The sequence below is a fragment of the Rhodnius prolixus genome, unplaced genomic scaffold (genome assembly GCF_049639745.1).
Source record: "Rhodnius prolixus isolate KJV_2025 unplaced genomic scaffold, Rpr scaffold_11, whole genome shotgun sequence".
NCBI lineage: Eukaryota > Metazoa > Arthropoda > Insecta > Hemiptera > Reduviidae > Rhodnius > Rhodnius prolixus.
Genome location: NW_027411625.1, coordinates 12279731 through 12294747, shown reverse-complemented (window position 1 = coordinate 12294747; position 15017 = coordinate 12279731). Strand labels below are relative to the sequence as shown.

The following is a 15017-nucleotide window of genomic DNA, read 5'->3' as shown; positions in this document are numbered from 1 at the left end:
CAAACAATGATGTTCAATTGCTCTGGTTACTTTCTCGTTTGAAGATTTAGTTGCTGAGCACACTCCGCTCTGGTGTGTGGTTCGTACCATATCATCTGTTTTGTGTAAGAGATTAGAGACAAAATTCAGTACGTGTCAGCCCCTTGACTAATGATGGCAACTTACCCGTACTGCGCTGACCTTGAGCTCCATCATATTTTTAATTTCTCTCGCAATATCTTGGACAAGTTTTAACCCCTCTCTTGGTTCCACTTTGGCATCTTTGAAACTCTGTAATAAAATCATAAGAGTAATTTTATTATTATGCGAGAAACATGCAGTTACTATTATTCATAAAATTGTACACACATCTTGCATTTCCTTCTTTCTGGTGACCACATCGCCAAAATTCCATAACTCTGCACCAAGTTTTGAAACCCAAGAGTCCAATCTAAAAAAAATAACGAGATGATAATTAATCCTGGTGATTTGGGCTTAGACAGGAAGAAAGACAGAAGCTCTCAAATAAGTATATAATGCACTAGCAACAAATCTGACAGCGTCTAAAAACAGGTTATTAAAAGTTCCTTGTTCGCAGAAATTGCAGTTATTACATACTAAGTGTAATGACAATCTGAGCTCACCCTTCTTTGAGTTTACAATTCTAAGCTCATTTCATCTGCTAGCTTTTCTTTACCGTCAATAAACTCCAAACTTTCTGTATTTTAAATTATTTACCAGATATGTGGTAAGACACTTGATGGTGGTAATCAGAATCCAGGTAATAAACTCACAGGTCACAATAAAAGGCAAGAACTATGACTAGTATTTGCGCCTGTCGCTTTACTTTTCTATATGTAAATTTTCCTCCTTGGTAGTTCGCCTAGCCTCAGGAATATTCACTTTAAATTATTCCTATTTTATTTGCTAAATGTTGCAATTTTCCTCTATTCCATGAAGAAATCAGTCGTTAAAACTTTATTTCCGGGACATAGATTTTAAAATCTTTCCTAATTTTAAATCTACTGAAAATAATGTGAAACTTTTCAGATTATAAAGACACATTTGCTAAACTTTTATTTCTTTATTATCATTTTTTATTTGAGAAGATAATTAAAGATGAGCCATTCGGGTTCAGGACGGGACTATCCACAACCCTCAACTGACCAATTAATTAGCCAGAGTTTTAGTAAATGTGGTGACAGAGGTACGTACACTGGCATAATTCTGATGAACTTCGGAAAGTCTGAACGTTTGACATTGTCTGGCATTCTGTACAGGCTGGTAGAGCATGATTCCCCCACCTTGCATTACTTTAACTATCATTTAAGCCTAAGCTAAAGACTATTTTTGATTTATTTTAGACATCATTACAGTGGAGTCTCGGTTATCCGTCACCCTTTTATCCGTCTATTCCAATTAACCGTCACTGTCCTCAGTATTTAAAAATTACAAAAAAAAAAAAAAAATTATTTTAAAAAGAAAATTTTTTTATTTATTTTATTTAAATAAATTGTATTCATTAATTTTAATACACAATAGAATGAATTGAATAATGAAAGATACCTGACCTTTAAGGCTTAAGCGTATAAACGTATAAAATATGTATACCAGTTAATACAAAGTTTTATACACGTTAAACAAAAGAATCTGGAAATTTTCCTGTTTTTTTCCATTATCCGTCTATTCGACTATCCGTCACGTATCCGGTCCCGGTCATGCGGATAACCGAGACTCCACTGTATTTAGATGTCCTCAGGAATTTATTTTAAGTGTACAGAAATTTTAAAGAGTCCTTTAACCTTAAAAAAAAAGAGTCCTTTTGTCTTAAAAAAAATTCTGGGGTTTACCCCTTTTGATACGGTACATAAAAGCAAAGATTAGATGTCGCAGACATTGTATTCATTAATTTTAATACACAATAGAATGAATTGAATAATGAAAGATACCTGACCTTTAAGGCTTAAGCGTATAAACGTATAAAATATGTATTTTAGAAATACCTAATGTTAATACAGTTTGTAGAGAAGGTCTGTTAATGCAGACTACTAGCCTTATTTTAATTAAGTTAGTTAAATATCAAAATTTTGTCGACAGTTAAATGAATGATTGGATCTAGAGCCGACCTGAAATTAATGTGGAATAAAGTAAAGCAATCGCCTATTTTTTCATGCGGGACTTAACGTTCAACTACCAGTTAGTTGTTATAGTCGGGGGCAGGAGCAAATACATTACCATATTTCTCTGGCAAATAAAAAGTAGCTATACGCAGGATTCGAACTGGGATTCCCACATCCAAAGCCACGCTCATAATCACTAGACTAATACCCTCCACAACTAATGTAGTATACTATTAATTTTTAATTCATTCCGAAAGCCTCTCTTTTATTAAACCAGAGAAAATTTGCTCATTTTGTTAATAAAGAAATAGCTAGACGCCAATTCTTTTTTTAAATAATAATAATAATTTTAATAAAAAATCTTTTAGAGCATGTTTGTAATATTCGTAGCATTTTCGATCCTGCTAGGAGCTTTATTTTCTGTTATGTTGGTAATAACTAGATTCAATTCTTCTAAAGAGTTATGCCTATCCGAAAATTCATTTGAACAGAAGGGCTCAACAAGCGATAACCTCGTCGATAATAATATACTAGGGTTTTCTAAGTATCTTTCTGAAGTAATTGTATCAATTTTTAGCAGAAATATTATCCACATTTTAAGAAGACATTTTACTTCTTAAACAGTAAAACTGTCCAGTAGGACAGTTGTATAAGGGTTATCGTCAAAAACTGCACGAAAAAGTGTAACGTTAAAAAACACCCAACTTTGACTATTTTTTTTCTATTTTTCTATAAAACATAAAATTCCCCAACTTTCTTTGTAAATAAGGCAAATGGAGACGTGCCTTTTGGGGGTCACGATGCTGTACATCGAATGGAAGAGGAGTTAGCCACATGCATGTGGGACCTCCTCCAAAATTATTATTACTAATAACTGTAAATCTTAGCCCGATTTTGATAAAATTTGGCAGGGTGAAAGGTTTTGGGCTCCTCTACGTACCATTAAAGCGACGTTCTGCTCTTACACCTACTAAGGGGAAGTTTTGCAATTATTATTTGGTTAAAAAAGTGATGTATATTTGCATTTTTAGAGGTCACGACGCTGTGAATCTTTAGGAGAGGAGTTTGTCCCACCAGGTCAGGCCCTCTCTAAAACTATTATTACTAATATTTCTACAACGCTTAGTCCGATTTTGCTAAAATTTAGCACGAAGAAGCGGTTAAAGCTTCCGTACAGACTCTAAGGTGTCATCATGCTCTTACACCTACCAAGAGGAAGTTCTTCAATTGTTCAAATTATCGACGTACGAACGGATTTTAATGAATCAATTGTCTTTCAATTTGAAATTTCAGATAACGTAGATACGGCTTTATGGGGTCTCGATGGTTTATACTTAGGAGGAGAGTTTGCCCCACGTAAATAAAGCTCCTTTTTAAATGGTTATTAATAATATCTCTGTTAATCTTCGCCCGTCTTTGATCAAATTAGGCAAGAAGAAGAATTTAAATTGCGTGACATTTAAGTGTCATCCTGCTTTTACAACTTCTAAGGGAAAGTATTTGCAACCATGCCGTATATTTAAAAATCATTAAATATATACATTTGTGCCAACCAAGGAACAAAAAAAAATTATCTAAAAGGTACAAAAATCTCCTTAACAAAAACTTAAAGTTTAAGAAGTTAAGTATAAGGGTTGATTAAACGCCAAAAGGTACACAAATCAACTAGTACCCAACAATTCATTCATACTTCTGGGATCATTTTTTTGGAATGTATTAGATGTCACAGACCCTTGTCTTGAATTCGTCTTACCGAAATATTCGTGAGCACAATTAACACACAGTTAATAACAAGTAGATTATTAAACAATAATTATTCATTTCTCTATTGTAATTTAATTTAGTCCCCCTAATTTTACTTATAGTAAAATACTGGAATAATTTCCGCCGACGGTCATTGACCATGGCAGATGTCTTTGTAATTATTTTGTACACCCAGGAATGTATTTTATTTTTATTATTATTTTAATAAATAAAGACTGTATAAATAATACTGGAATAATTAGCTGTCCTAAATATAAATATATAAATATATGCATATCTTATTTACTTTATATTACATATATACAACATTGTGGAAAGAACACCTAGATGGAGAATGTAATTGAAGAAAACTATATTATTTGCGATAAAGCCAGATAATTATTACCTATTATTATAAACGTTTGACTACTTCATAAAATAACAATTGCTTTAATCGAAGAATAAACTTAAACCGACGATTTTTATTTAAGAAATAAAAATAAATAAATAAAATAAACAAAATCATTGATGTAAGTTGGTGTAAGCATTTTTTTAAACAAGGTTTTGAATTTTTTAGCCTCATATTTTTATTTTATTTTTTATAACGTTTTTCTTTTTAACCTGTAATTAATAGTTTGATTATTATAAATAACTAGATATTACAGTCAATCTACAGTGCTACTTGAACATATATTTTGTAGACGAAAATGGCCAGCATAAGGGTCTGTGATATCTAATAAATTTTAAAAAATAACTTATTAATGAAAATTAATGCAGTAAAATTACTTAAATATTAATGAAATGTTGGGTACTCGCTGATTTGTGTACCTTTTGGCGTTTAATCAACCCTTATACTTAACATTTTAAACTGTAAGTTTTTGTTAAGGAGTACATATATAATATATATGTATATAAAATTTTGGACATTTATTAGATTAGAAATTTTCATAGAGCCACATGTAATGTAAATTTCTAATCTTCTAACATACGGACAATGTCCTGTGATTGGACGAAGGTAGAATCAAAGTAGTGAAGAATATGTTGGAGTGGGGAAGACAATTTACAGTTTGGCTTATTCATGAAATTCCCTTATGTTGGGGAAAATTTGTCACCATAAAAATTTGAAAACGAACTATAAACTCTAAACTTACGTTTCCTTTGGTAGGTTGCCATGAGCGTGCAAATTTCTACTGATGATAAATATTACAATAATTGAATATTTCGCAATAAACATCATAAAATTAATTCCAAATACATCACAGATTCTTTCCTAACATTTTCAAAATAAAAAGTTAGGCTTCTTTATAATAATAACTAAGTAATTCGAGCTTATTGAATACTACTAAGTAAATCTTAACCTTCATAATAGTGCCTAGACCTGCGCACTTAAAATTAATGAAATTATATGTAACTCACTCATTTTTTAGTTTTCTTTAGTTGAAATCAAAATTAAAAATTAAATGAACTCTTTGTTATACAAGTTAAAAAAAAAAACAACATGTTTTAGGCCTTCACAGTGCTTTGATGAAAATTATATATATATTTCAAATTTTGCGGGGTGGTGCACTCTGGTTTGGAAAACAAGAGCAATGCCGGAGCAAAAATAAATACTCGTTTGAGCAATGAAATGCTGGAATGCGTTTCCATTCTCACTCAATACATATGGTCATATTCTATGGTGCGACACAGAGCAGTGTGAGCTTAAGTAAGGTAACACTAACTGGGTTTCCATTACTCAACCGGTTTGAAAAACAATGCTGGAGCTGGAACTGGACAATAGGATGTATGGTTTTTAAACCCATATGGCTAAAAACAAAACCAAAAAATTATTTGTTAATGGTAATGATCTGTGGGATCAGTGCCTAATGTGACTCTTATTCCCATGCTTTCTACAGAAAGTAAAAAGAACTTCGTCTACAATATCGTAAGATACCCTTACTTACTTATTCTGTTCCTCTTTTACCTAGTAGTTGTTAAGAAGTAGCAAAAGGAGTGCTAACATACTCTATTCATGGCTATATTCTAAGCTGCATTCAGGTACTGCTTTTTGTCAAGATAGTTGTTGATAATGTCATCCCAAGAAATTCTTCTTCCTCTAGCTCCATGCCCCTTTAGTTGAAACGTTTTCTGGGTAAATCAAGTTACTTAATGATTGCAGACTTGCACGAACCTCTGGAGTTGCCTATATTCTACATCGATGTTGGGTTCGCTATTCAAGCTCTTTCGGAAAGTGGTATTATGGCCTCCGTCTTCCTCGTCTTTCCCTCAATTACCCACAGATAACTTTTTTAGTGGCCTGCAATCTTTTTTTTTCTTTTGGGAAGACCACGAGTCGTAAATAGGAATTGCAAATACGTATATAGAGATAGACTTAGTCATCTTCGACTCCTAAGAGACCTCATTTTTGTTAAAGAACTCCTTAATATCGGCATAAAATAAGCTTCCTTAATAAAAAACTTAATAAGATGAAACACTTTCAATAATTTCTTCACTCTTTCCAGCAAAGCTATTGAGACTGATGGGCACCTGAACATAAAAGTCTGCTCTGTAAGAAGCTCCTAGATGGAGAAAATCTAGGGGACCAGCAGCTGTATTCGAACCAGTAATTAAGAACTAAATTAAACTTTGCAGTCCCTTATTAGGCTCTTTAAATAATAATAATAATAATAAAAACCTTAAAATGTCTTGAAAAGATAAGTTTAAAATTGTTTGGTGTTAATGGGTTAACGAGCATTGTGACATGACTTCCCAATCCAATTCCAAGAGGAAAAATGAAGTACGCCACATAAATATACATTGCCTTTATCACAGCCACATTTAATATATTTTTTAAAACATGGGAGTCAATTTGTATCACGCTATATCTTTCTCACGTCTTAATGCCTTGAGAGAGATCTTTCTGATGCTAGAAATTAGTATCCGTGAGGCGTCGACCTTAGAATGAGCACTTCTCTCAACTGAAGAAGTAGTGCACCTTGCACACCAACACTAGAAAATATTCGGGCGAATCAGGAGTATCTACTCAACCATTACAGCTATCTGTGAGTATCCTGCAGCAGGGCTCAGTAGCTGCCAAACTATACCAACTAGCTCTTGGGCTCCAGCTAGTTGTACGCCGACTTGAAGCCAGTAGTAAATCCTTCTTCAAAATTTAATTGAACTTTGTTTCATTTAAATAAACACTACTTGCAATGAAAATGGAATCATTCCAACAATCCGAACTAACAAAAACATTGCATTAGCTCCAGGACAATCCAAATCTGAAAAGGAAGAGGTGGCAAAAAAGTGATAAGCGTCAGGAAAAGTTACGAGGGTGTCATTCGTCAGCCTAGCATTCTCTGATCACTGTCAATTCCGCTCCTTGGTCCACATTTTATGCGGTGTAAAACCGACAATGAAAATTTACCACAGCTTGTAGAGTGTAGTATACGAGTTGGAGTTCACAGTCACAGAAATGCAATCATTTGTAAAAAAATTTTTATTATACTTCTTTATTAGCTCCTTCATTCTGAATATATTTAGTCAACTTTGCTAGATTTGTCATATAATCTTGGATACAAAAATATTAGCAACACTTTTATCACTTGTAATTTATAAACTAAAAAAAGAATAAACCAACTTACAATCATAATTTTTATGTATAATATTTAGAAAAACGTTTTTTGTTCCTTTTAAATTTAATTGGAATATCACTTTTTCTTTTGGTGATTTCTTATCACTTTTTGCACACACTTTGCCAGAAGTTAGTTTAGAGCATTGCCTTCCTGGACATGGATTAATTTTATTCTTTAAACAGTAATTTTACTGGTTTTGTCGTAATTGATTGAGTTCTTCTTCTAAAGACCTCACTTTGGACTTCCACTTGTCTTCTTCAAGCTCAATGCTGGTTTGAACTTGGATCAGTAGTTTATCCTAGAACAAAAAAACAAACACAAGAAAGTGAACACTCATTGAACTTTCCACTAACATTTATAGTCAAATTTACTTAAAACACCGTAATTGACGAATGTTTACTTGCATAGGTTCGCCACCATAAAGTGGCATTAGTATTGCGACATCCCGGCTCCCTTAAACTCCCTATGAAATAACTCTGGTTCAAAAAACGGGCCGTCTTGATTATTTGAGACATTCGATTGATTTGATAGCTTTCACTTTTTTTTCACCTACTTAGTGAAACCAATTTTAAAATTACTAGCTATATTGTGGGGTAGGGTATATATTTTATTTAAAATATTCTACACCCGAGTTCAAGTAAGTTTTTAAATAATGCATCAGATATTTCTAGAATTCACACTGAACATAACAGACCTCCTCCCCTCCCGAGAAGAGGATTACCTTTAAGAGGAAGAGGACTAGTCACTTCCTTAGGAATCCTCTGGAGAGATCGTTGGGAGTTGGCATATGTTGCAAGAGCGATGTTAACTGCCGACTCCCTATGAAGATTTCAACACCTATTATCTCCTAAATTAAAGTAACTTACGATGTCAGACAATTAAAGGTATCGTGTAATCCTACCACTCATTGGGCCTAATTCCAATAATTATTTTAATTAAAAGTCCGCACGAGGAAATACACCACAATGAGCGAACCCTCATTATCCGTACCTCCAAGTCTTAAAAAATAAAAATTGCGCGAAGTACGAATTCGTTGGTTTTTATATCCATAATTAGAAATTTTACGTTTTAATCGCCTTCAAATTAATATCATGTTTCTTTGTAATGCAATAAATATTTCAATAATTTTCAATTTATTGAAACTAGTTATGAGTACGAGATTGAACTCTTATCACAAAATTCCATAGATTTAGGTTATATTGGTTTGGTTAAAAAGATATTTGCGAGTTTGACATGATTGTACTTAATAATATTGGGGCATTACACGGTTCAAATTTTACAAATAATTTTACTTACTGTGTCGACAATAACTCCTTTATAATTAACAACCAACGCCTGTAGGCGATTATTTTCTTGTAATAATTCCAACGACGATTTTGTGGTATCGTTGGCTCCATTTATTGATTGAGATAGTATCGCCTGCTCTAAGTAACTTAGACATTTGTCAATATCACACTAAAATAGATTAAATATTAATTATTTATTATGATAACTACGAGTATTAATTATCAAAATATTTATCATGGATTTTTGTTTTTACAACGCTCCGTTTATTGTCAATTAGCTATTTTATTAGACTATTATATCTTTCCGCTATATTAAAAACTTGAGTGTATAAATTTAAAATTTAGTCAGTTTCACTGTCAGTTGTATGTTTTTTTTTTTTAGCTTGGATTGTACATAATCTAACTGTACATATTTTGAAAATCTAGTTACCAGTTAGTTATAATTTTATTTTCATTTTATTGTTAGTATTTATGAAATTAGTTGATTTATTTCGATATGATGTTCTTATACTTTGTGTGAATGTTTACATTTATTAAGAAGTTTTGTCTAATCATCTATTATTTTTTTATCGCATTAACAATTTTATTTTTCATTTGTTCCTTTAATGTGTACTTTTCATTGCAATATGTTTAGAGTATTAGCTTATTAGATTTGACACATTACAAATATGAGCATAGACTTAAATGTAACCATAAAGAAACTGGTGAAAAAAAAAATCTCAATATGTGTACCAGTCACTGGTTCAACACCACGTTAGGGTACAACAGCAATCCCAATGCGGGAAAAAAGTAGACCTGCAAAGAATCATGTACTAGAGCAGCGGTGACAAACCTTTTTATTTGCACGTGCCAAATATTAAAATTATTTGTTGACGAGCCTCTCGCTTGCCGAGAAATTCTTAGCAGAAAATAAACAATAATAAAACACATCAAAATTTGATTTTTTACAATTAAATTAAGAGGTGACTTAGAAATTCACAAAATAATTGTACACAATATATTTTGCCATGAAAAAAGTCAATACTAATTATAACTTTTATTACTGAGATTTTTGTTGTACTTTAGATGCTGCATGTTGTAAGTCGGGTTCATAAGTCGTAACTTTAAATAATACACATATCGCGCTGGATTTATCAGTCAGCTTTTTTGTATAACTATCTTTTATTACATTTATTTCGGAAAATAATGACTCATAAGCATAAGTTGAGAAAAAAATTAACAGTACAGCAGCTGCTAGTTTTTAAACAGTTCTCCAGGTGGTCAAATAGTGCGAGGGCTGACATGGGAAAGTGTCCTTGTATAGGGCTCAGTGATCTATCCGTATTGAGCAAGCCAAAAACCGTTTCGGACTGTAGCGCGGAAAAGGAAAAAAAACGCATAATTCCGACAAAACTCAAATCAGAAATGTACAGGAACATTCTCTTTACGGGTTTAAAAGAAAGAAAAATGTTGGTTACCTGAGTTTCATCAAGGCTGAAATGTGGCGACATAGTCTTCACAAGTCTTAGCAGAGTTGCCTGCATTTTGCCTAAATTAAGTTTATTTGATTCCTGTAAAAGTGAGGAAAATGTAGAATGTACACTTGATGTATTCTTAGCACCCTCTCTCCCCGGTAAACCAGAAAATTAAAAAAAAAGAACGTAAGATCTTAAATCAAGAAATGAAATGAAATATACTTACAACGGAATTTTGCTTAATTTTGGTCTGTAATGCTTTTTCAGCATTCGTTAATGCTTCAGCCATTTTCCAATTTTTATGCTGCAACGACTGAAAGTTAAGAAAAAACTGTTGAGAAACACACACCCACCTTACTTTTACTGCAACATTCACACACTTCCTTTAACCGCACTCCTCACAACACACTAACACAACACTTACACAATATCTCTTACTTGAAACTAAAACCTAAAAATGAGTAATGCATAAAGGTTGAAATTTTATGACAGAGAGATAGTACTTAAAACAAACAAAATGGTGTTGTTTTTAAAAGTAAGATGGGCGTGACATCATTAACTTATGCCGACAATTTGGTTTTGTTCTCCAATAGTTTAGTCGATGCTTAAAGAAAGCTGAATGCTTTAGCAACATATTGCAACGAAAATTCATTAGAGGTGAATATATCTCAACTAAGACACTTGTTTGTTAAGAAAGTCCCCACAAATTTAAGATAAAAGCAAAGAGATCAATCACTGGGTGGTAGACAGAGTTGTCTGTAACGAGCGAACACTGCCCAAAGGCCGGCAGTGCACTGAAAAAAGCTCCGGGCACCAACAACCTCAGATGTTGACGCACCTTAAATCATAAAATTAAGAGCAAAGTTAAAATAGTAAGTCCTATTAGATATCTGGGAATCATCACATCCGATTCAGGGATTTTCCAAGTCAGAATTAGCTGTGAGTTCTGTTAAAAAAATTGTATATAGTACAAGATCGTCATCACAGAACTTAAAAATTACTTGTTTAACAGTTTAATACGATCTGTTGTGTCATATGGTTACGCAATATGAACCAGGTACTTAAGATAACTTAGAATAGTTTAAATGAAACATTTCAAATCATTGTATTTTTGGCAAATACAGACTCCGGGATATAATATTGTGAGAGCCGAGTTTCGGATTTACTAAAATTAAACATTAAATTGTCAAACTAATAATTAATAGGTGGATTAAGATACTGTTAATGTGCGATAACAGATTTCCTTAAGTGTGTTACCAATTATTAAAAACGTTGAATGATAATACTAGTAATAATAAATTAATTACCATAAATACAACTGGGTAACACAGTGAAACTAATTTTAATAGAAACTGATTTCGAATAGCAATGGAATGAACAAAATCCATACAACAGGGGGATAGAAAGTAGTGTCTTTTCTGCGCATGTCAATTTTCGACTATCATTTGTCAGCTCATGGTTTATTTTATTTTCTTGGTAAATTAATTACAGAACGTACCAATTTGTCCTTATATAGTGTAATTTATAATAATATGTATAATCAAAACTGTGGACAACAATACTTTAATTCAATGTGCCAGTCCAAAGTTGTCTGTTAAGTCAAATCAGAATCTCTCCAACTAAACAAATGATTTTATATTTTAAAAAAAAAAAAAAAAAAGTTAAAAAATTAATACAGATGAACCATGCCGTTACGCCATTCTAATAAAATACTATAGAAAAGATTATACATTTATTTTTGAATGCCCATTTTACACAAATAATAGAAAAAAGTTTTTTAATAAATATAATCAAGAAATTTCAGATCTGTTAAACCCCGTATCAGCCGAACATGTTAATAACATTTATTATTATTTTAAAAAGGTAATTAAGTTAAAATTTCTTTTATATTCATTGCTAAGTAGTTTCTACATTAGCCATATTATTTTAGATTGTTCTATGTAAGTATTTTTGTTTATTTAAATATTTTATTTTGTCTATTTTAAATTTATTTAAAATAATGACACGTCTAATTAGTTTGTTTCTTTTGTACTCAAACTAACTCTTCTGTTATTGTTATGGTCATAATAATGCAGAAAAAAAATGCTTTGTATTATTACCGGTTCAATTAGACCTGATCTACTCAACTAAAATCTGTCCCCACCGAGCAAATGATATGCTTCTCATAAGCTTCCCACATAAATTTACTCTCAAAATACTGCTCGCCGACTTGGTCTGTAAAACCGTTTTTTAAAACCTACGTATCTATCGTTTGATCAAACCACATCATTACCAGCTATTTAAAGTGTATTTACATCGAACAATCCGAACAAACAAACCATAAATTGGAGCAGGCCAGCCAACAGTTACCAGTCTCACAAGAAGAGAGGAATTGGGGAAAAAATGTTATTATACTTGTATAATTATGGCATCGTTCATTTTGACCTGGTACCCTGATAACATCTATATCCGAGCTCTACTACACATAGATCGTACACATCGCCTTAGACAGACAAATATCTTCTTTGGTTAGTGGAAAGTTTTTACTTCTCAAGAGAATTGCTAGGCCGCATACCACGTCGTAACTTCACAGTAATGGAAGACGTGACTTTCTAACTCAGCTTGCTGCCAAGATCTCACACTCTTAATTATTCCTAGGTCAGTGTAGAATGATACAATTTATAGAAAATTATAGTCTACATTTCCATCAATAAGATTAATAAGTGAGTAAAGTAAAGTAATTAAATGCTTAATTCTGACAGCCTTCACGTCTAACTACGGAGACAGAGGCGGATCGTTAATGTAGTTTATTATAGTTTGTAATAATTAAAACTGTCCGGTAGGTCAGTTGTATAAGGGTTGATCGTCAAAAAAGAGCACGAAAAAGCGTCACGTTGAAAAACACCCAACTTTGACAATTTTTATCTCTTTTTCTACAAAAGATAAAATTCCCAAATTTTCTTTAAAATAAAGGGCAAACCCTCCTTTATAACTGTAATTTTCTTGCAACAACCCAGATCTAATAGGTTTCGAGAAAAAAGTTACCGAAAATGAGCAAAAACGGCTTTTTCAAAAAATGTTGTTGTTATTGTTCTTGTGTTACGCTCTCTCTAGGGCGAGAACGCAATATGTTCGGGCTCGCCAGCTACCAGTGGAGAAGGGGGTGGGTCGAGAAAAAAAAAAAGCAAAAACAAAAAAAAGTTGAGCGCCACGCCGTTTTTACTTATGGCTGTGGGGTATACGACGAAACCCAAAAGAAAACAAAAGAAAATTGATATACCAAGTATGGCTTGTATTAAACAATTACAAGGCTGAACACAAAAAAAAATAATAATAATTAAAGTAATCGGATATTCAACGTTCCCAAAAGTTCACTCACAACAAAAATAAATAAATCAAAGGAAAGGTGTTACTTCTGATACTCCTTCTCTCTTCGAGCTGACAGCCTGCCCTTCGCCAGCCCCTTCCAGGAATTTCTTGAGGTGTCCCCCGATGGAAGGAATTGAGGAGTAAGGCGATCACCCAATCTTTTCTTGCCAAAGTACTCCGCTCGCTCTTTCCACCTCAACCTTGCTCTCGTCTAGCCCAAAACCAGATTTTCCTCTGTGTGGCCACACACAACTTGTCGCTCCTGTCACCAAAACTCAACTGTCTCTTTTTTTTTTTCGTTAATTTTTTCTCTTTCCTATCCAGGTGACCCTTTTTTTTAAAAAAACACATTCCCATATGATTTAATTGGTTTCCCAGGCAGCACCGAACTCAACAAAATAAACACAAATAATTACAATCTTTAGGAATCCCAATACCCCTACAAAAATGAAATCCAAATTTCCTGGGCCTCAGGTAGCCACTATTAAAACAATCACCACAACCACGAACAACTTCTATACCGCCATTTTTCTTACCCTTAAGTGATTTACTAATTTGAAATTAGTAACATTTTCTCCTCTTTCCCGGAAAGAAAAATGGCGGCATAGGGTGATTGCCAAGAACCCAGGGATATTATGTTAGATGGAGGGAAGGGACAACCTATTCAGTCCTCGGCCGGATGTAACTTCAAATCTTTTGCCCCCCAAATCCCAGCGAAAGCTCCTGTTTTTGCGTCCTCGAGTTCATACGCGGCTTGCGAAATCTTTTTCCTTACTCTCCGCTGCACGAATTTTGGTGCCAGTTTGCCCGAATAATAGGTGGTCGCATCCGACTGTGGGTGAGTTTTGCACCATACCAACTGCCCCTCGGCATACTCTACAGGCCTCCTCCTTAAGTTGTAGGTCCGGCATCCTTTCTCATAAGCTCGGTCAAGTCTATCTTGAACCTCTTTGTACAGCATCGGCATTCGTTTTATTGCCTCGAGTCGGGGCTCTTGGTTGGTGATATCCGTTTCGTCTCGCCCTGTGGGCTCTTGTTCGTAGTCGGAAGCTGTTCTAGGTAATTCCCTGCCGTAATTTAAGTACGCTGGGGTGTAACCTGTTGCTTCGTGCACTGCCGTCTTTAGAGCGAACTCTAACTTCGGCAACTGGCTATCCCATTGCCTGTGGTTATCCTTCACATAGGAAGACAGCATGGTTTTCACGACTCTGTTGACTCGTTCCGTCGGATTAGCTTGTGGGTGGTACAAGTTAGTGAACCAGATCTTTGTTCCATATTCACCCATTTTATTTTGAAATTCACGTCCTTTAAACTGGACTCCATTGTCGCAGATGATAACTTGTGGCACTCCAAATTTCAAAAATACTTGATTTTCAATCAGTTCAGCAACCTTCTTCGCTGTAGCGGCCCTTAAGGGCAAAAGTATTGAATACTTTGTGAAATAATCACATACAACCAGTAGCATTCTATTTT

General features: G+C 33.6%; 2 protein-coding genes across 9 annotated transcripts in view; both read right to left on the bottom strand.

Moving 5' to 3' along the window:
• The window catches only part of stj (voltage-dependent calcium channel subunit straightjacket), a 54482-nt gene extending 49261 nt beyond the window's left edge, over positions 1-5221 (bottom strand). For all 7 annotated transcript variants that reach the window (XM_074138390.1, XM_074138391.1, XM_074138393.1 and 4 more), the window contains exons 1-3: positions 4994-5221; positions 349-430; positions 166-270 (exon numbers count right to left, since the gene is read on the bottom strand). In XM_074138390.1, coding sequence (XP_073994491.1) covers positions 166-270; positions 349-430; positions 4994-5079 — 273 coding nt within the window. In that variant the 5' untranslated portion in view covers positions 5080-5221. The remainder of the gene's footprint in view (positions 1-165; positions 271-348; positions 431-4993) is intronic.
• A 2084-nt stretch (positions 5222-7305) lies between these two features.
• LOC141459203 (uncharacterized) overlaps positions 7306-15017 on the bottom strand; it is a 35807-nt gene continuing 28095 nt past the window's right edge. For both annotated transcript variants that reach the window (XM_074137982.1, XM_074137983.1), the window contains exons 12-15: positions 10423-10509; positions 10200-10292; positions 8753-8911; positions 7306-7754 (exon numbers count right to left, since the gene is read on the bottom strand). In XM_074137982.1, coding sequence (XP_073994083.1) covers positions 7644-7754; positions 8753-8911; positions 10200-10292; positions 10423-10509 — 450 coding nt within the window. In that variant the 3' untranslated portion in view covers positions 7306-7643. The remainder of the gene's footprint in view (positions 7755-8752; positions 8912-10199; positions 10293-10422; positions 10510-15017) is intronic.